We start from the raw sequence: 22,981 nt of genomic DNA on the forward strand, positions 1-22,981 counted from the left end.
TTCGGACATTACGTCTGGAATAATTCCATTCTTCATCATCTCGGCGTCCTGGTCTCGGAGATCGGTCTCTGGGTTGTCTTCCTTCGATATTTCTACCCCAATTTCTCCCTTGGCTAGCAATGTTCCTTTCTTCAGATCTTGTAACATTGGTTTGGAAAACTTGCTGTTCTTGGCCGGAATTTCGCCTCTGTGGTTCTCTAGATGTCATGTCGAGCTGTCTCAATATGGCTTCAGTTTGAATTGCGGTTTGTACATTTGAGGCAATCATAATTCGTTGCGTTTCTGCTGGAAGTTGCCTGGTAATAACCTTTATTAATTCAGCTTCCGATGGCGGTGTGTCTAGCTCTCGTAGCTTACGTAGCTGACTGGAGAAAAATTCTGAAAATCGTGTTGGCGTGGATAAGGCATACCTCTTAGCGTACAACTCTGTTTTGAGATTATGTTGAATGTCCGTGTTCCAATATTTTTCTAGGAAAGCCCTCTTAAATCCTTCGAAATTGTCGAATGAATATCCGAACGCTGTGAACCATGTCAATACAGAATTCTCCAAATATCTTTCCGTTACTCGCAGTTGGCGCTCTTCTGGTATTTTGTTGTCCCGAAAATATTCTTGTAATTCATTAATAAATCTCCTGGGAGTTACCCCTTTTACGTTATTAAATTTTTTTGGATGGTCTTCCTGCATTCGAATTATATGTACTATCTGCGTTTGACCTGACGTATTGAGTTGACTTACTCCTCCGCTATTATATCCTTGAGCTGGATTGGTGACATTTACGTTGTTATGGGCATTCATTTGGTCGTCCTGCTTCGGAGTTGAAGATAAAATTTCTCCGGATACCTTCTTTTCTAAATTACTTTGCCTCTCTAACAATGTATTGGTTACAATATTATGACTTTCGCCTTGCAATTTAAGCAATTGTAATTCTTTAGTGAGTTCCTGAATTCCGTTCTGTAGTTCTTGTTTATAGGATTCCGAACTAGCTTTTACCTCTCCTATTTCTTTATCTATTGAGGTTTTCATAGTTTGCAAACTCTGTTGTGTCTCCTCAATCGTTTCGTAAAAAATATTCAAGTCGCTCTGAGTTGGTGACTTGAGCTACTTTTATTTCAGCAATAACGCCCTTTTCTACCTGTTTCACAGTTTCGAAAATTTGAGTGAATTTTCTAGACCATGCTGTTTTGGTTGCTGTTAAGTCCTGTGCATTCTCATCGATTTTCTCCTCAATCGCTTGAAATTTATCTTGCACCTCGTCCTTATATTTACCTAATCCTTGCAATATCCCAGTTTGTACTTTAGCCAGTCTTTCACTAAATTCATTAGACATAGCTGACATGGCATTGTCTATTCCGACCTGGATTTCTCCCTTTAAATTTGAAAAATTTTGTTTCACAGATGCCAATTCACTTTGAACTGAAGCTAACTTCCCGTTAAATAATTTAACGTCCATGTGTAGCTTTTCGATATTTTCCTCTGTCTTGCTTTGGATTTCCTCAATAGTGTCTTTGAGTTCCCTCTTTATTAACTCACTATTCTCGCTAAGTTTTTTCTCTAGATTTTCACTCCTTTCACTAAGTTTTTTCTCTAAATTTTCGTTATTTTCACTGAGTTTTTGTTCTAATGATACGTTATTTTCACTGAGTTTTTGCTCTAGTTTAGTTTGATTCTCATTCATTTCCCGCTTTAAGTTATTTTGTAAGTCAGTCACTACTCCGTCTAAGAGTCTACGTAAATCCTCCATTGTTACAGTACTCATCTTTCTTTTGAAATAAACGGCAATTCAGACATGGGAGGACTAAGTTCGATGGCCACATACCAGAATCCAATTCATCAGTCACAAGTGGATTGATGTCACAGCCTTCAGAGAAGATTAACATCGCAAAATACAATCCTACAGCCTAAGTCCAAATTATGCGGAAAATAGCCGCTACAAGAATTTTGACAACTATCATCCAGATTTTGTTTATAATTAAACAACAAGGCCCTTCCTAAACTTAACCTGAGTGTAGTTCGCCACAAAATTTTGGGCTAATAAATGTTTCAAAAATAACCTGGAAAAATTTTATTTGTCGCCGCATCTTGTTTTTGTCCAAATTCTGGACTACAAGATCGAGTCCTTTTATTGGTACAGCCAATAAATCGGGCCTAACCACGTTGGCCGCCAAATCTATACCTGCCCCCTTTATGCCGGGCTCAGCTCGCCGGAGAGCGAGGGTCTCAGTGGTGGACCGTTCGCTATCGGCTGCGCAGAAAATTTTAAAGGCAGGGATAGATGAAGGACTAGCGACAAATGAAAGGAGACTAAATTAGGTTTACACATTTATTAAACTAACACTCTTTTAAAGAAAACAATTAAATTAACAAAATCTGGGTTGGATTCTTGAAAAACATCTTCTCCTCGTGCTTTCATTCGTGAAAGATCTCGCTCAAATAAATTTTCAATGATTGTTCTTTTCTGCAATAATAAATATAGAAACCATTAACTTACTGAAAAATTGATTGGAAAACAAAATAATATCTAATATCCTTCTCTTATGATGATAATCCAATTATTAAAATTAAAATCTTCCCTCCTGGGTTTCAATTATTTTCCAAGAAAATGACTATTTTCTCCTCCTTATTTAAATTATTGAAAATTATTTAATTCATTAATTTATGATTAGCAAGTCTTCCCTAGACTTTCCTTTCAACAATTACTTCGTTTATATAATTATTGATTGAATAAACTTCTTCTAATAACTTTTACTTGAACTTATATCACCTTAACTTTTGCTCAATTTTATGCAGAAAGTGACTGTACAACATCTAACAATTAAATCTCGTGACATCAGTCCACGGACGTTGCCTTCTCTTATTCATTTTGAGTTAGTAAATTAGGCCCTAATCAACCTTAAATTACGATAAAATCTTCTAAAGATTCAAAATTGATCCAATTACGGACACGCGAAATAATACAAGTCGGTCAAAACTTTGACGCACATAATGAAAATTACCTTCACAAAATCGTACATGAAATATTCCAAAAAACACAGATTAGGATCAAATCTCACATCACACATTCACACAGGGGTACACGGCGTTATTATAACATTATTTACACGAACACTAACCCATTATTATTAATTTTAGGATTTTACTGCGAATTAGGGAAATCATTCTCCAGATGACACTATCACACACATCCCAGGTATCAATTCAGAGTGTGATAGAATTAAGGTTATCACTTATACAAAGAAATTAACTATACAACGATGTTCAAGGAGTATTTTAAACAGAAATGATCCTAATTTAGCGAATAGAATAATTGTAACACAGGTCAAAATAATAGAATACGCGCTAACGGTACATGAGTTGCGGCATTTATTTTTATTCATCATAATGTCGTGGCTCTCAATTATTCTGCACTGAAGCTCGAAGAAATCATGTCCAGTGACACATCTCTTCCCAAAATTGACTCTAATGGGTGCATAAATTATTACTCAAAATATAATGCCCATCTGCAAGTCATACTCAAATTCATAGCGCAGAAATATACCTATAATTCGTCGATACTCCGTCCGGAGAATTTGCCATGTTCCAGGCTTACTTTACATAAAGTGAGCACACGATAATACTTTCCAAAAATAACTAACATTAAACTAATGACCTTATTAAATCATTTTAGCCCGTAATTAGCTTTAATTATTTTTACTCATTATTATTATTATTATTATATTCCTGACCGTGCATAATCTCATTCGTAAAGTTGTCGTGTGAAGTTATTCGGATGACTCTAAATAAATTCGAACCCATAAACATGTCGTACAATCATAGAATGAAATTCTACACGAAGAAAAACACTAGAACACTGTCCTAATTTGTTTTAAATAACTTTCAAATTATTTCAAAACTAATCAAAATTAACGCGGGGTTCATTTAATTTTTATCTCACCTGTCTTCTAAATTCTTAGGACAGTTAAGGTCTCTCTCGATGACTCACATTCATTTCTAACTAATAGAGCAAACACACACTCATTCCAAGGGTTCTAACTACCTCTCACCAAAGAAAGAAGAATGAAAAATCAAACTACTGCAAAACTAATAGAAATCCAAAGGAATAAGTAAGGCTACGTTTACAGATATTTACAAAGATAGAAAGCAATTGAATTCTTAAAGAATACTCATGTGACTGGTGTGAACTGGATTGTGGCTGATGACCTAGCACGTGGTCACATCACCTTCCAGCGAACGAAGTCTCGCCCATGTCCGATGCCTTACATGTTTAGTGACTCATGGAGGCGTTGACGATGTACAGGAACTTGCAGTATTCTTCGTGGAGCTGGATAACCATCTTGCCGTAAACTCGAACTCAGGACCTTTCTTCTTTCAAGTTCTTGCAGAAAGCTGAAACTAACAAAAAGTCTTAGAAATAGCCCAGGATTCACTCTCGATGCTTTATAATCTGGCTGAAGACACTTATCTTAGAACAACCCTAAATTAATCGTAGTGAAATTTTTCGAGTGTCTGAATTGCTGTTTATATAGTCCTCGATGCCTTCTCCAATGTAAAGTCTTCCGATGAAGCAAACGACGTCCAGTCTCTTCGGTTGCTGCAGTCAGAGTAATGCTCAAATTTAGCGTTCAGAAGTATAAAACCCTCTACCAAATTTTCCTCTGGAATTACCATTAATTTCCTGTCGTAAGACATAGGTGTGTCTCTTAATTACATCTAATTGGTGGATTTGTTGAATTCCAGTGAAGGTTGTCACTTTTATTGGCTGCTCCAGTTTTACGTCACTTGACTTTCCATTTATTGATCGATTGAGATCTGCCTGCTCGCCATGTCACGTGGTACGCACACATGTGTCTGAAGGCCACATAACAGGAATTCCAGCCTGCTCCCTCGTGCTCTCTGTAGGTCGGGAAAACCGGTTCGCGAAGTGACTAGCTCGTACTGGCACGAAATACGGAATCTCACCCTCTTGCCGATTAAAATAATGTCCCAACACACTGATGAAATAAATCATTTTCTTTCTAATAAAATATTACCACTTTTGAAGGGGACAACAGATACATTTCAAAGTGAACGGATATGGCTTCAATGTAACAGATATTACAATAGTCCAGGCGTCTCCTTGTATTTCATAAGAACTGGAATAAAAGGACTTTCCATGTATCCAGACATAGACATGCTGTACGGACTCTCACTCGTAAACTTGAATAAGAGTAAAACTGCAGTTATCGAGCTCTGTCCTATAAAGAAAGACACCGAGTGAGTTGCCCATACGGTTAGGGTAGCGTAGTTGTGAGCTTGCATTTGGGGGATGGTGGCTTCGAATCCCACTGTTGGCAAACTTTAACATCTTTTTCCGTGGTTTGTCATTTTCATACTAGGCAAGAGTTTCGGGGTGTATTTTGATTAAGGCCACGGACCTTGCGTCGTCAAAAACCTTCGATGTGTTTGTGCGACGTTAAACCACCAGAAAAACCCACCTAATTTTTCTCCGCTATGGAGTAAAGATCACGGATATGTAGCTAGTCCGCCTCTGTGGTGTAGTGGTAAGTGTGATTAGCTGCCACCCCCAGAGTTTGATTCCCAGCTCCGGCACGAAATTTGTAAAGCGTAGATGTAGGATGCAGCAGTTACGTTGATATGAAAAGTTCAGCACATGATACGGTTGCATGGAGAGCTCCATGAAACCAGTCTACGGACTGACGACTCAAACAACAACAACAACAACAACATTTCTCAAAAAGATGTGTCATCTACCGTGTGAATCATCTTCCCCTTGCATTGTAGTTTTATGCAACCCAACTAACATACGCCATGGTTATAAGGTGGCTATTCCCCTGCAGGGGTACTGTATGGTACTAGTGTCCAGTGAGCACCTTTGGACACAATTCTGAACCATACCGACAGGTTATATCGTCCGCTCGCAAAACATGACGCCTTGAAATCATGTAGCGACGTCCTTTGACTATGTTAATATGTCGTGCCTGGTGACCGGATGTAACGAAGAGGGGAATCAATGCAAAAAGAACTAAGTAACAGTGCAGTAATTAATGTCTTAAACACCGAATCGAATGGCGTATGTACTCTACTCTTGTACTACCAGCATGTTTCCAGCAGTGTAGCGTAGAGGATGTGGTTAGGCGTTAGCCTATGAAGCGGCGAAATGTGCCATCGGCGGTCCGAATCCTACATCGCTCAAATATTTTTTGCGTCAGTATGCCACATTCAAGCAGCAGAACAACGCTGTTATTCAACTTTTGCCCTGTGCATACTCCACTGGTTAGGGCCTGAATGCAATCTCTGCTGTCATTGGGTACGTTATCCACAGAGGAATACGTTGTCATGCTTCTCTTTTATGGGAAAGCAATTCAAAACGCGTACGAGGCACTATGTCTGTACCAGGAACGGTATACCGACAGACGACACCCGGCTGCTACGATATTCCGCGTATCGAAACACGCCTAAAGACAAGAGGCGTGATATCCAACCAGCCACGAGTCTGCGATAGGCCCGTTATATCGGGTGAAATAAAGGATGCCGTTTATGTGGCAGCTCGTAATTATCCACACATCAGTACAAGGGTGACTGCAGAACAGGCGAATACTGCGTGACCATAAATTTCACCCATACCACCTTGAGCTACACCAAGAGCTCCATGAGCAGGATTTCGAAGCTCGAATGGAGTTCTGTAGGTGGCTATTAATCAGTCTGGAAAATGATGCGACGACGGGGCTGCGTTCCTTGAACCGTCGGATCACCGGATTTGACGCCGTTAGATTTCTTATTCTGGTGGCATTTGAATAACGTCGTTTACAATCAAGCGCCGGAAAACCTGGAACAACTCCGGCAACTCATCATGGACGCCTGTCGAGCAATTACACCTAGAATGCTTCAGCGCGCAAGCCGATCTATTAGACACCGAGCCCGAATGTGCATAACCCAAAACGGTCATGACATCGAGTATTATCAGGGCAGTTCTGTTTCTATTATTTCCTGCCCATATGTTTCCCGCCTGCTAACTTATCGGCCCTTATTAGGGTCATAATCACATTCATGTACGCACAATTGACATGGAAGTGAGTAATAATAACAATTTCGTGTGGCTATTTTTAGCCCTTGCAAGGCAGACCCTCCGATGAGGGTGGGCAGCATCTGCCATATGTAGGTGACTGCGTGTTATTGTGGGGCTGGGGTAGTGTTATGTGTGGTGTGTGAGTTGCAGGGATGCTGGAGACAGCATAAACACCCAGCCCCCGAGCCACTGGAATTAACCAATGAAGGTTAAAATCTCCGACCCGGCCGGGAATCGAAACCGGGACCCTCTGAACCGAAGGCCAGTACGCTGACCACTCAGTCAACGAATCGGACATGAAAGTGGGTATTGAAGTTACATTACATGTCGTACGTATAAAACAAATATTTCAAAAACATGGAATCTTCGCCATGGACTCGAACCTCCCACCTCACACGTATGCTTTCTCCGCGGCGTCATTACAAACTACGCTACGGTTCCGTGTGGCACGCTATACAGCGTATAACTCGTATTGGGCTTGCTGTGGCACAATATCAATTTGGTGTTTCGCCGGCGTGTCACATGCCTTCCAGTATTTAATACGAGTATAATATTACGGCGTCCTATCCCGGTGAGGCGGTAAATACCAAGATTTCCGGTTGTGTTGTCTGAGCATACCAGTAGGACAGATGTTTTCAGGACGGCATTATTATTGCGAGTTGCATACATCTACATTGGAAGGGGCGGCTGAATCACATGGTATATTCCTCTCGCTCGCTCTCTCTCTCGTTCGGCGCTTGCTCTCATATCTGCGAGCTCGGACTCTCGTATCAACTTCCCTAGTCGTACAGTATAATAGCCGTGTTGTTTCTTTTCAGATGACTTTGGCATCATTCTGGATCTCGTCCAACCCCGTATCATAATTTCCACGCCGGAATCAGTAGGAAAGATAGAAACAGTTCTCTCAAACTTGAATCTCAAAACGGAGGTTGTTATTCTGGGTACACCCAGTTGGAATAAGTTCCTGAGCCACGCCACGGGACCTGACTACCAGCCGGCAGATGTGAAGGATCATGAGGACAAGGAGGCTCTTATCATGTGTTCCAGTGGCACCACGGGGCTGCCCAAAGGTGTGATGATAACTCAGAAGGCTTTGATGGTACAGCTCGCCATATTGGAGTGAGTATTAACCACAAGTGTCCATTGCTACTAGTCTTGAGGAAGGTTATTTCTGATTTCAAAATAATATATTTATGCGATTTTTGTGGAATTTGTTAATCACTTATAAAGTTATCCATTTATTTATTAATGGTAATATGATACCCTGATTATGCTGCATACTTGTGAGTTCTCTAATCAAAAGACTCTTACTACCAAACTAAAGAAATCCATTTATGTCCTACCTAAAGCTCATAAACAATACTCATGCACAGTTTAGTGTCTTAATTAAATCTAGGAATTGAGTTGTGAGTTGAAATCTCCTTCCATAAATTAAATATAATGTCAAAATTCTGAACGCTTTCTCTGGACTTCAACACTGAGATTATCAATGAACTTAAAATTGATATTAAAAATAGGGAAATTGAACTGAAAGCAGTGCAGGATGAACTCAAAAGGAGTACTGATGCTTTGGAGCAATATCAACGTAGAGGAAGTGTGCGTGTGTTCGGAAATCCCGAATCACCTAATGAGAATACGGACGAACTTTCAGTCAGGTTGTTTAAAGATAAACTTGGCCTTGACATTGCCGTGCAGGATATTGATAGGTCTCACCGAGTTGGCAGGCCGGGGCTGGGAGTGAAACGCCCTATAATAGTGAAATTCGTAAGCTATAGGAAAAGGGAGGAAGTCTTCCGTAACAAGCGCAGGTTAGCAGGCACTGGAATCACTATCAGGGAGGACCTGACTGCGGCTCGCACTCTCATATTAAAGGCGGCTGTAGATAAATTTGGAGTGAGAAATGTCTGGACCATACAGGGACGCATTGTTGTAAAAAGAGGGGAAACCAGACACAACATAACAACAATGGATGAACTGAACGCTCTCAAATAAATGAGCAATACCATAGTGTAGTATCTCACCATGTGTATGTAGATTCTACTGTGAAATAGCTTTCTAGTTCCTCAACTATTTCTTCATCTGTAACAAATTCGTAAAATAGTCGTATAGCATTCACCAGTTCTACCCACACTTACAAACTCTTTCTCTTCTACTTATTTCTGAAATTCTCGCCGGCAGGTGCACTTAAAGCCTGGAGCACAGCACCTTAGCTAAATGCTACTCTAGACTAACTCTTCAACTGTATATTAGTGTAATTTTATTAGTATCCTTATTTAATTATTATTATTATTATTACTTATTTTTCTATTGAAATGTTCAAACATATGCTATGTGAATTTAATTATCTGCGTGTGTCTGTCAGTGTGTGTGTGCTATCAGTGTTTTTTCCAGGAATGAGTCACCTACTCTTTAAACATGTCAGCAGCTGGTGTCCTTAAAACTACTGTTACGGTAGATGAGGCATTCCTGAGTGTCATTGATCCGAGTGTATTCCAAGACGAAAATAACCCTCGTGTACCTTCACCAACTGTCCCCAACCCTCAGCCTACTGAACTGTTATTGAAACAATCTCTGTCTCAGTTCTCGCGAAGTCTACAGTGTTGCCATATCAATTCTCTCTCACTCCTCAGTCACATAGATGAAGTTCGTTCGATAATATCAACCTGTAACATGCATATTATGTGTATTACTGAAACCTGGTTATCCGATAAAATTAGCTCTAACCTTGTAAATCTAGAAGGATATACTCTCTATCGGCATGATCGCACTGCCAGACGTGGTGGAGGTGTAGCAGTTTATTGTAGAGATGATATTAAATGTAGAATAATTATCAGATCATCATCTGGCATCACTCCATATACAGAATATATGTTTGCTGAAACCATAATTAACCGTCAAAAAGTATTGGTAGGAGTTGTCTATAAACCACCGAATGTTACTAATATCTCTGACCTTGAATCTGACCTTCTCAAACTAGTACCAACCTACGAGCATATACTACTTCTTGGTGACTTTAACTCAAATATCTTAGCCCCGACTGGCAAATCAGAACGAATCAGCAACCTACTTACCTCCGTCGACATGACGATCTTACCGCTTGATGCAACGAATCATGTTCATACACTTAAATACACAAGCCATACTGGAATTGACCTCCTAGTTACAAATAACCCGCATAAAGTTCTGAAGTACGGTCAATTTCCTGTACCTGGCATATCAACTCATGACTTAATTTACCTGTGCTACTCTCTACGTGTACCAAAATACAGAGCTAAATACATTAGTTATAGGGATCTGAAAAATATCGATTTACAACAACTCCAAAATGATGCGTACAGTTTACCTTGGGAAGATATAAAGCAGGTGCAGGACACAGACATGAAAGTGAGAAGATTTAACTCTCTACTCATAGGACTATATGACAAACATGCTCCAGTTAGGCAAGCTAGAGTCACTCGCTCGCCTGCACCTTGGTTAACAAACGATATAAAAGCAACAATGGCTCGCCGTGACGCAATGTTCCGCCGATACAAGGAAACAAATAATGAATTAGATTTCGAACAATATCGTCTTTTACGTAACAGAACAAAGCAATTAATTCGCAATAGCAAATTTAATCACATTAAAAATGTAACACGGAATTTAAATGCACGTGAAACCTGGAACGAACTTCGAGGTATGGGTGTTGGAAAATGCAAAGAGCCACATATGCCAACTATATCTCTCGATACACTTAACTCTCACTTCGTAACTAACCCAATAAAGGAATCTCAACCTCAAAATCATATCAATCTAAATAAAATAATCAGTGACCTTACAGAAAACGAAAATAATTTCTCTTTTCACTCTGCCAGTGTAAATGATGTAAAGCGTATTTTAAATTCAGTTAAGTCACAAGCTAAAGGAGCAGATAACATCCCAATAGGCTTTATAAAAAACATTATTGGCGCGGTCCTACCAATTATTACCCACATTGTAAACCATTGTCTCACCACCGGGACGTTTCCAACTGCATGGAAGGATGCTCTAGTAACCCCAATATTAAAGCATACCGGTACCACAGCAAATGCGCCATCTGATTACCGGCCTATTTCGATTCTTCCCCCTCTCTCGAAAGTTCTTGAACGGGTTGTACACGAGCAGCTAGTAGAATTCTTAACCAGGCATTCTCTTTTTGACCCATTGCAATCTGGCTTCAGAAAGGGACACAGTACTACGACTGCACTTCTTCGGGTAACAGATGACATAAGACTAGCAATGGACAAACGGCAGGTGACGATACTGACACTTCTTGACTTTAGTAGTGCGTTCGACACGGTAAATATAGACATACTATTATCCAAGCTACGCTCTCTGCATATCGGCCCCATAGCCCTTAATTTTTTTAAGTCGTACCTTACAAATCGTCGCCAGTGCGTAGTGGTAAACAATCAAAGATCCCAATGGGCTGTAAAATCATCCGGTGTCCCTCAAGGGTCTGTTCTAGGGCCCTTACTGTTCGTCTTGCATATTAATGACATATCTTCCACACTTCAGTATTGCAACTACCACTTATATGCTGATGATATGCAGATATACAAACACACCACTACAAACAATTTACATGAAACAGTTCAGCACATTAATTCGGATATTGAACAGCTTACCGCCTATGCTAAAAACAACCACTTACTCCTAAATCCTCGTAAAACACAAAGTATTATCATAGGGAACTCTAAATTATTACATGTAATAAGCAATATCAATCCTCCTCCAATCATAATCAATGACATTGCTGTACCGTACCTTAAAAATGTAACTAATCTTGGAATCTCCATCAATGAGAATCTGACCTGGAATGAACACGTAACAAATGTATGTAGAAAGGTTCATGCAGCTCTATATCCCCTGAAACGTCACAAGAATTCTTTTCCTCAAAAACTTAAATTAAAATTAATCCAAGCACTACTATTCCCAATTTTAGACTACTGTGATACAGTACTAGTCAATCAAAATGCTGAACAAGCTTTGAGACTTCAGCGAGCACAAAACTCATGCATACGATATGCCTTCCAACTGCGACATGACACTCATGTTACACCATATTTCAAAACATTGGGATGGCTACGCATAAATGAACGAAGGAATTATCACCTAATGACACTTGTTTACCAAGTGCTCTCGACGAACACTCCTACTTACCTCTCTTCTAATTTTCGTTTCCTTTCCTCATTCCATGAAATTAGTACCCGTTCTGGTTCCTTACTTGAAATTCCACTAAGTCGAACCAATTCCTACAATCAATCCTTTTTAGTTACCGCATCGAGACTCTGGAATACACTCCCAATGGACATTCGGCACCTTACTTACTCTCATAAATTCAAATCTGCCTGCAGAAAGTTTTTCCTGGTAACATAAACTGAGTTGTGTGAGTCATTGTGTGTATGTTGTGTGAATGGGTTTTCTTCATTTATTATTATTATTATTAATAATATTAATATTATTATTATTATTATTAATATTGTTATTATTATTATTATTATTATTATTAATTATCACATTAATTGCTGTACTGATATGTAGGCCTAACTTACCGGTAGTCTTAGAATTATCTGTCTGTAGTATTATTTTTAGAATTTCTATGTCTTACTTTTATGTTTACATTTTTAAATTCTGTTTATAGTGGTTAAGTGTAAGAGAGGGCCGTGAGCCCTAACTTCGCCACAAATGTAAGTCAGGAATAAATAAATAAAATAAATAAATATTTTCTCTTAACATTGTCTCTTATTCAATTTAATTAAAATATGTAAAATCTCAATTAACCGTAGACCAGGACAACTTGAATCATATATATTTCAGTAGTATAGATCCCTTTTTCGGCGCTCACAAGTAACCGATCATGACAAATTGGCATTCGAAAGAAAGAGAATAGACATTAGCAGTGACGAATTTCGCTCTCATTTCAAAAACATCGATAATTTCTTTTTAAAATGATTTTTAAAGTATTGTATATAAATATTTGCAAATACTGTTGCTGTAGGAAAATACGCGCTATCATTGCTGTCCACCTCACATTTTGGCCGCTGGGACGCTTGTTTTATCCCTTTCAGACCTGAAAGAAAACTGGAGGTGTGAATTTTTGTTTGTACGTCAAGAACTGACTAAAATGCTCCTCAATACACATATTAATAGTTTATTTTACAAAATAAAAACTAACATCCGAAAAACAGGACCCACACAATTGTGCGCATCAAAATTCAAAACCTCGTTGTATCACGTACGATGGTGTAGCTTCAAAATTTACGTTCACTAACCAATGTACGCACTTCATTGAATATATTCCGGTATTCAGTAAAGCTTATAGATTAATATAAACGCAGTAAATAAATACTTACTTTCGGCACTACTGCTTCCTGCCATCTCGCCGATCAACTGTGCTTTTTAAACTCTTCTTCCTTCGCCCTGGCGGTCAAGCGCATACTAAAATCAATTGAAATACACTCCACGTGTCCTGCACAATCACTGCAGTCCGGTGTAGCGCCGAAAAAACATCAAATACGGTCAGGGATAACTAAAATACGAACCCGCACAATTGTGCGTACTCGGTCTGAAAGGGTTATATTATTATAATATGCTGTTATTATCAGTTAAAAAATAATGGTAGGAAAACCAAAAATTAATTCCGGAACACTCGTCAGTGTAGTAATGCACTTGCAGCATTTGCTCCCGTTCAAGTGGATACTATAAATGTAAAAAAAATCAATTACATTAAGTGGTAAGTGAGACTGTCTAATATTGTATGGTTTGTGTATTCCTTAGTTCATCAGTAGTTCATTACCTTAATTAAGGCCACTGCCGCTTCCTTCCCATTGCTAGCCCATTCCTATCCCATCGTCGCCATACGACCTATCTTGTGTCGGTACAACGGAAAGCAATTAAAAAAAAAGGTTGTGATATCTGGTAATTTATAGAAATTCCAAACTTCAGTCATGACTCCTCTTTTAGGAAATTCAAAATAACGCGTTATCTCGTGCGAAGAACGGAGATTCAGCTAGTCATATTATATCACGAAGGGCGTTAGGTCGTATAAGTGGGCCAAATTCGCATTAAATGTCAATGTCAGTAAAACAAGAAGAAAATCACTATGTTTGATTACGAAGGCTGTGTTTCCTTCATCAGTCCAATTTCACCACAAACACAGTCTGCACTTACGCCCAGTCTCTCTCACTAACATCGCAGTGGTGCGGGATGGGCGGAGTGTGCTCCTGGCGCGCATGTCTTGAACCCCACTAATTTACAATAACCTAGTATTAACCAAGACAATTTTAATTTCTGAAATCAGTGCTCGCTCTCTAATATATCGAGTGGTGTGAACTTCTTCTGCAGGAGGGGAGATGATCTCTTCAGGCTCGACGATAAGGTACTCCTCTTCTCTTCACCGTTTTGGGTATCTGCACCATTGTTTTACCTTCTCGGTATCTACATGGGCCTTGAGACGTTACTTGCAGTGCACTTCGAGGAGGAGATTTTTCTCAAAACCGTACAAGAATATAAGGTACGTCTTTGTACTCTATTAAATACAACTGTTGTTTCAAAATTCCTCTGATTTTCTCGAAGAATTATTATTTATTATAATTGACCATTTATATTTCTTGTTCATTAACATTCATCTGTTTGCGAGTTATTTCCACTAAAGTGCGCCTAAAATCTACACAACTGTATTCACACCTAAGTATATTGTAAAGACAAATGATGAGTTATAAATAACATAAGAAAATATTCACCTGGGACTTGCTTGAAAATTGCAATATCAACTCTTATATCTGCCGTGTCCGACTCGTTGGCTGAATCGTCAGCGTACAGAGGGGTCGGGGTTCGATTCCTGGCCGGGTCGGGAATTTTAACCTTCATTGGTTAATTCCAATGGCTAGCGGACTATGTGTTTGTGTTGTCCCCAACATCCCTGCAACTCACACACCACACATAACACTATCGTCCACCACAATAACACGCAGTTACCTATACATGGCAGATGCCACCCATCCTAATCGGAGGGTCTCCCATACGAGGGCTGCACCTGGCTATAGATAGCCACACGAAATTATTATTATTATTATTATTATTATTATTATTATTATTATTATTATTATTATTATTATTACGTTCCGGCCTTCTAAGGACCACGTTACAATTTCAATTCTTCCTCCTTAGTTGTTCTTTCCTATTCTTCCAGTATTCTTTCATTGTTTCACCGTGCTTCTTTTTCCTGTCTCCAGTCAACTTTGTGCCTGTTTTCTTTTCCTTCCTCCCTTGGAATCCTTCCATTTGTAAGACTTTCTTGCTAAAAATCTTTATTTCCAATAATTCTTCTTCTCGAATGTTGTTCCTTTCCAGGTCTTTCTTGACTTCTTGAATCCAAGTGGTGGTTGATTTCGTTTCCCAAAGGTACTTGAAGATTTGTTTAGTTAGTGTATTTTCATCCATTCTATAAGTGTGTCCAAGAAATAGCAATCTCCTTTTTCTTATTGTTTCTGATATGAAATGAAATGTCGTATGGCTTTTAGTGCTGGGATCTCCCAGGACGGGTTCGGCTTGCCAGGTGCAGGTCTTTCTATTTGACGCACGTAGGCGACCTGCGCGTCGTGATGAGGATGAAATGATGATGAAGACAACACATACACCCAATCCCCGTGCCATTGGAATTAACCAATTAAGGTTAAAATCTCCGACCAGGCCGGGAATCGAACCCAGGACCCTCTGAACCGAAGGCCAGTACGCTGACCGTTCAGCCAACAAGTCGGATATTGTTTCTGATATGTTTTCTATGTTCTGGTAAATTTCATTGTTACTTCTTAATTTCTTAATAATTATTTCTTAATGATAATAATAATACTTATTATATCAGCCGTTATCCTTACTTATTTTATTTATGGCAGGGATTTTAGTGCCAGGAGTCTCTGAGGGCATGTTCGGATCGCCTTATGCAGGTCTTTCTATTTGACTCCCATGGGCGACCTGAGCGTACGGATGTGGAATGATGATCATGACAAAGTAGGGAAGAGTGTGCCATACAGGATGTCCTAGACAAAACTTCCAATATTTGCAGAGTTTGTAGCAATCAACAAACGAAGGAAAAGGGGCCTTGTAAACGTTGGTCGCGTACGCAGTATCTTCGGAGTTATGGTCAGCTATCATTAGTGATGATCACAATGTTACAATAATTTACGGACAGTCGTATGTAACAAAAGACGAAAATACGTTCCTACCTAAACATTGCTTGTACCTAGGTCGATAGTTGCCTTCGTTTAAGTGCGTTTAGTATCCAGTACTCGAGAGATAATGGGTTCGAGCCCCACTGTCGGCAGCCCCGAAGATGGTTTTCCGTATTTTCCCATTTTCACACCAGGCAAATGCTGCGGCTTTATCTTAATTAAGGCAACGGCAGCTTCCTACCCACTCCCAGGCCTTTCTTCTCCCATCGTCGCCATAAGACCTATCTGTGTCGGTGCGACGTAAAGCAACTTGAAAGAAAGAATATTGCTTGTACACCTACTAGCGTATTGTTATGGTCTTATTATGATGGGGCACCGGTTCAAGACCTAATACGGCTCTTCCATGAACGGTGAATTGATCGGGGAGGGCCAATACCTTGATCTGCCCGTTGGCTTGACTAGCTACATCTAATAACGGAAGCCGTCAACAGGCATTTCATTTTAAGGGATTATGCATGAGTCAAATTCGTAACGGGGTAGTAAAATCTGTATATTCATAGCTTCAATATCATTGGTGTCCAACAGTTTAGGCTGTAATATGTGGATCTATTGATTCGTCAAGAAGGCAAACAAGTCGGAGGGATGGGAGAGCAGTAAAGATAAGCCTAAAGCAGATAGAATTGTTAAAATTACTTCAATTGTTTGCCCTTGAAGGAGGTAACGATTTGTAAATTTATTGAATATTAAACTTCGTATAATATCAACTACCAAAATGGTAATTATCAATAAGATTAAAAATGTATGGTCATGGAAGATAATTAGTTGTTCTATTAACGGAGAGGCACTATTTTCTAAATTTAAGATCGATCATGTTACCATGTTCTAATGCAAGGGTGAACTTTATATGTAGAGCTTGACTCTACCGAACTATTCTGCCATTTTGGTAGTTAGGTAATCCGGAGTAAGAGCGTTCAGCTGGAGGATAGGATTGATATCATTCTAATGAGCTTACAATGTTTATAGGGAATAATACAGTTTGGTTTGAAGCTATGCTTTCTTAAATAATGAGAGCAAGGAAAATAATTCCGACATATTTCTAGCTTTGGGGACATGCACAAATTAAGGCGTGTGTGTCCCCGTAAATGATATGGATACACTACGAGAACGCGTGTTCAATGCCTGTGATGCAATACGGCAACAGGCAGAGGTGTTCCATGGAATGCATGATTCGATGCGACGTAGGGTGGAGGGGATGGGGGCACATGTTCTGGTAGCGGACCATAACTACAAAGATATTGGATTACCGACCAATGTTTATAGGATCTATTTTCGTTCGCTTGTTTTGTGTTGCCTTCTCAGTAACATTTTCATGGAGAGCCTGTATAATTTTTCTTCTTTTTATCTGCTTACCCTCCAGGTTTCGGTTTTTCCCTCGGACTCAGCGAGGGATACCACCTCTACCACTTCAGAGACGGTGTCCTGGAGCTTCAGACTCTGGGTCGGGGGATACAACTGAGGAGAAAGATCAGTAATCGCCCAGGCGGCCTCACCTGCTATGCTGAACAGATTAGATGGGATAGACAAGGAAGAGGGAAGGAGGTGGCCGTGGCCTTATGTTAGGTTCCATCCCGGCATTTGCCTGGAGGAGAAGTGGGAAACCACGGAAAACCACTTCCAGGATGGCTGAGGTGGGAATCGAACTCACCTCTACTCAGTTGACCTCCCGAGGGTGAGTGGACCCCGTTCCATCCCTCGTACCACTTTTCAAATTTCGTGGCAGTGGCGGGAATCGAACCCAGGCCTCCGGGGTGGCAGCTAATCAAATTAACCACTACACTACAGAGGCGGACAGGCTATGTTTCCACCTGTAAATAATCCTGGATGCGCTCATTGGTTGTCCAGTGGATGGCTGATTTTGAGTGGTATCTACTGATGAGCGGAAAGATGTTATATAATGCTGCATTGACCTCAACTTTGCAATTCGTTTTGCGTCACTTAAGACAAACCTGTTCACTGGCTCAACTTTGTCCCGCTCCATGGCTAAGTGGTTAGCGTGCTGGCCATCGGTCACAGGGGTCCCGGGTTCGATTCCCGGCATGGTCGGAAATTTCAATCATCATCGGTTAATTTCTCTGGCACGGGGGATAGGTGTATGTATCGTCTTCATCATCATTTCATCATCACGACGCGCAGGTCGCCTACGGGTGTCAAATCAAAAGACCTGTATCTGGTGAGCTGAACAGGTCCTCGGACACTCCCGGCACTAAAAGCCATACGCCATTTCATTTTTTTTCACATGCCCGAGTGCAATATCAAACGATATCGTCACCACATGGGCGACTGCTCTGAATGCAGATCAGTAGTGATTGATTCCGTAATCTTTCTGGGTGCATTTTTTTCCTTTTACGAAATGTGATTGTCAACAAGTACACAAACTCGTACTGAGTTTTGCACTAGTAGCCTGGGGTGATCACTCTGGTATTCTTTTTTTTCTCAAAGTCAGACAAACACTCAAAGGAACTGAAACTAGGAAGGTGGGCTGAATCATCCGTTCATATACATTTTTATCAGCGAAGAAAGAACATACTGTATGTATGCAAATCCGTAGTAGCAAATAATTAAGAAGAAAGGAGACAACACTTTATCTGTATGTCTATATTGTATATAGAAATACGTCTATTGTTGTCGAATGTTTATCCAGGATAAAAAAATATGTATAACATTGAAATATAAGCTGATTGAAAAAATCATCCCTGGAGAAATCATTACAAGTATGATTTAATACAGTGTAAATCCGCCTCTGGACTTGTTAACCGCCTGCATCCGGCTAGGAACTGAGTCTACAAGATTGTGTTGGTACGTCGCATCCAGGTCAAGATTAAGCCACTCGCTGAGGATTTGATCGCGCAATTCCACCAAATTGCGGGGATGCTGATATCGGCGTTTTACCCGCTGTTCCAACATGTGCCAGACATTTTCAATGGAGTTCAAGTCAGGTGATTTTGCTGGCCACTCGAGATGTAATGGGGCGAGGGAGTATTCATAAAACCAGCCACGTATGCGTCCAGTCCGATGGACTCTCCTGTCATCATCTTGAAAAATCGGGTATTAACGTGCAAATCATGCAGATGTTGACTGAAAGGCAACACCTGATCATCCAAAATGTATAAATGTTAGTGGTCAGCGCAGAGAGTGGGTCCAGTCATTGAAAACATCACAGACGCAGCTCTGGATTGAACCGGACCTTGCACACATCCAGGATCAAGTGCTTCACTTGGCTTTCAGTGCACTCGATCACCTGCGTTATTGGAATACAGACAAAAACGTGATTCATCAGACCACATTACGTTCCGCCAGTCAGCTACTGTCCACGTTGGATGATATCTAGCACATTGAAGACACGCAGCTTTATATGCCTGTGTGAGCAATGGCCTCTTGCGAGGCGACCGACTCCAAATGTTCACTACATGCTGTTGCCGTCGCAATGCTCTCTCCCTAACAGGTTGGGATGGACCTCCATTCATTGACTGCAGCAATTACTGTGGGATTTGGATGTGATTTCGATTCACAAGCCGTGGAACGTGTCTCCAGTCCCTCTCAGTCAGGATCTCTCCGACAGCAATTCTGACATGTTTCGTGTCCACGTGTTGTGATGATGATGCTTGTTGTTTTAAGGGGTCTAACATCGAAGGCTATCGGCCCCTCCACGTGTTGTACACCACTGCTTGTAGTCAAATCCAGCAACTTTACGCACCTTATGACCATGGGCACGGCCCTTTTTGCCACTCTGTCATATTCTTACATCTACCCATGGTGAGGTAAGCTGTCTGCTTTAAACATAAGTGTCTCACGGAACGCTCCTGCCTTATGCTCACGTCGAGGCAGTGTGCGTGCAGTTGAGCACAGGACTCGTTAGCTGCGCCATCTACAGGTTTAACGATCCATCTTCGCGAGCGCACTACGATGACTAATTTTTTGTCCCTTGAACATATAGGTACCCAATATATATACATATTATTGCTCATTACATGTCCAACATGGAATATTGAATATCTTTTCCCTTGACATAAACATTCATTCCAGGGAATTCGAGAATTCAAAAAAACACACTTAAATGTCAAAATTTTAAATGTCATGCATTTAAGGGCTAAATAGAGATATAATATAGGATTTTATTATGATGATTTCAGGTAAATTTCTCCTTCCTACCTCCTAATCACGCCGTTGCAGTTGCGAAGAGTTCTATGATAGATCACTACGACATTTCTAGTCTTCGGAATCTCTTGGTTGGCGGTGCCGCGATGAGTAAGGAGACACAGCAACTGGTCGAACAGAAACTCAAGATTCCCGTCCTTCAAGGCTATGGAATGACGGAGATCCTGTTCGCTTTAAGAATGCTTCCCGATTCTGGCTACAAGGAAGGATCTTCTGGAAAGCCTCTCCGCAGCATCGTATGCAAGGTTCGTAGCTTTTAACCAGACACAACCATTATGTTCACTTTGTTATTCAGATATTATGTTGACCTACGAATTTGATTTGTTTATTTGTCATTAATATCTAACATCTCACATTAATATCTAATATCTCACAATGCGAAATTACGACACTAGAAGACGGGTGTTTTGCCATAAGCTTAATACGCCTCAGAAACCATATTCCTTGGAGGTCATTCTAAAATTATAGAAATTGAAAAGCAAGAAAGGAAAATTCTCTGGAAAATGTACGATCCCACGGGAGGAAATGGAATGCGGATAAAGAGGATAACAACGGGCATTTACTAATTAATTGACAGGTTCACTGATGCTGTACACAGGAGGCGCATTGTATTCTATGGTCGTATCTACAGCATGGACAGCGAGAGACTATCCAAAAGATTATTTAAAGTAATCAACTCAAAGAAGGTCAAACTAAACTGTCTAGAAGAAACTAAGGTGGGCCTCCAAGAAATGAATATCACGGGTGACATCATAGAAGATTGTGGAGCCTTTAGTACAACAGTAGCCAAGCACAAATTCGTGGAGAAACCTAAAAGGAAATCTGGTAGGAAGTGTTCCACTGAACGTAAGGTGCAACACAGTGTATTCATGAAGAGTTCTTGGGAGGATAAGAAGGCGAAAAGCCGAAAAGCATCAGGTCAGCGAACAAGTTCAAAGGCGCTCTTTGAATGGGCATAACGAAGAAATAATAATAATAATAATAATAATAATAATAATAATAATAATAATGAAAAATGAAATGTCGTATGGCTTTTAGTGCCGGGATATCCCAGGACGGGTTCGGCTCGCCAGGTGCAGATCTTTCTATTTGACTCCCGTAGGCGACCTGCGCGTCGTGATGAGGATGAAATGATGGTGAATACTACACATACATCCAGCCCCCGTGCCATTGGAATTAACCAATTAATGTTAAAATCCCCGACCCGGCCGGGAATCGAACCCGGGACCGTCGGAACCGAAGGCCAGTACGCTGACCGTTCAGCCAACGAGTCGGACATAATAATAATAATAATAATAATAATAATAATAATAATAATTGTACCGGGAGGTACACCTCAAGCGCCTTAATGAACTCCTCTATCGAACAAAAGTGGAAACTACTACAACAGGAACTTAGAACTTTAATCAGAAGATGTCACCACTGACTGTTATGAAGTTTCCTAAAGTAACTGAATTTCTCCTTGTATTGTTTTCCGTACATCAAGAAGTTTGAACATTTTTCCACAGATGACACTACCCAAAAACTCTGATCATGCACTCTGGTGCAAGGTGAAAGAACTTTTAACTGAAGGAAGTTTTGTATTCCTAGGTTTACCATAACTGATCTATGTTCATTTATTTTTGGATTGGCAACACTTCCGTTTCTTTCCGCCAGTTTTGAATCCAGCCAATCACTTTATTTGTAATTAGTTTTCAACCAATAAAATTTAAGAGGGTGAGTCCTGAATAATCTTGAATGATTTCGAACCTTCCCTGAGGGTTTATAAATTGCGGCTTTTCACGTTTCTTGTCCAATTGATCGTCATGTTTCTGAGTGTGTGTGTTTAAGCAGGAGGCGGGCGGCCTCTTTCTTCGGCAGCTAGAACATCTACAAGGTAATGGCCGCATAACTTCATTCTTTTTTGCTATCTCTGCAAATTATTCCGAGGGGAAGATCCGAATCTTTATTATGTAACCTACTTTTCTAAAATGTAACTTCACTTTTGGTTTCATAAAATCTTTAATTATAAATCGGGGAAAAAGAGCGAGTTACCCTCTCGAGCTCCCTTTCATCTTGGTTTGAGGTGACACGTTTTGTAAGCCTTTTGCCTTCTGTAATGTGTTAAAGTCATTTCGATATGGGCCACCTCAGTAGTTTGGGAATAGCCCCTGCTTCATCGGCCAAGAGCCCAGTAGGTTTTAATTTTTCATTATCTGGGAGCGCAGTGTACGCCTCCATGCAGTTTGTGTTCGGGCGGTTTATTTAACCTGTTCGTTTTCGCAAAGGCCCTGTAGATTGGGTACGAGATACCCCTGTATTAAACCTTGCTATTTGTAATTCTGAGAGTGTAACCTTTTGAGGTAATATTGCCTTGAGCGGGCTGTAAGAAACGAAGAGCCGGTTTGCTCATTTCAAAGTTTGTAATTATGAAGAGTGCCTCTGGGAGGCTTGATATTGTATTTAGGGAGCAAATGCTCTTGAATTAAGGGGATTTCTGCCCTTGGATAAATGATTCTTTAGTTTGAATTA

The 22,981-nt window shown here is 40.2% G+C and overlaps 1 protein-coding gene across 2 annotated transcripts in view; it reads left to right on the top strand.

The window, feature by feature from the left end:
- LOC136866971 (luciferin 4-monooxygenase) overlaps positions 1-22,981 on the top strand; it is a 74,707-nt gene that overhangs the window by 33,054 nt on the left and 18,672 nt on the right. For both annotated transcript variants that reach the window (XM_067144062.2, XM_068226979.1), the window contains exons 3-5: positions 7,883-8,183; positions 14,430-14,598; positions 20,446-20,715. In XM_067144062.2, the coding sequence (XP_067000163.2) occupies positions 7,883-8,183; positions 14,430-14,598; positions 20,446-20,715 (740 nt within the window). The remainder of the gene's footprint in view (positions 1-7,882; positions 8,184-14,429; positions 14,599-20,445; positions 20,716-22,981) is intronic.

Source organism: Anabrus simplex, chromosome 3, assembly GCF_040414725.1.
Source record: "Anabrus simplex isolate iqAnaSimp1 chromosome 3, ASM4041472v1, whole genome shotgun sequence".
Classification (NCBI taxonomy): Eukaryota; Metazoa; Arthropoda; class Insecta; order Orthoptera; family Tettigoniidae; genus Anabrus; species Anabrus simplex.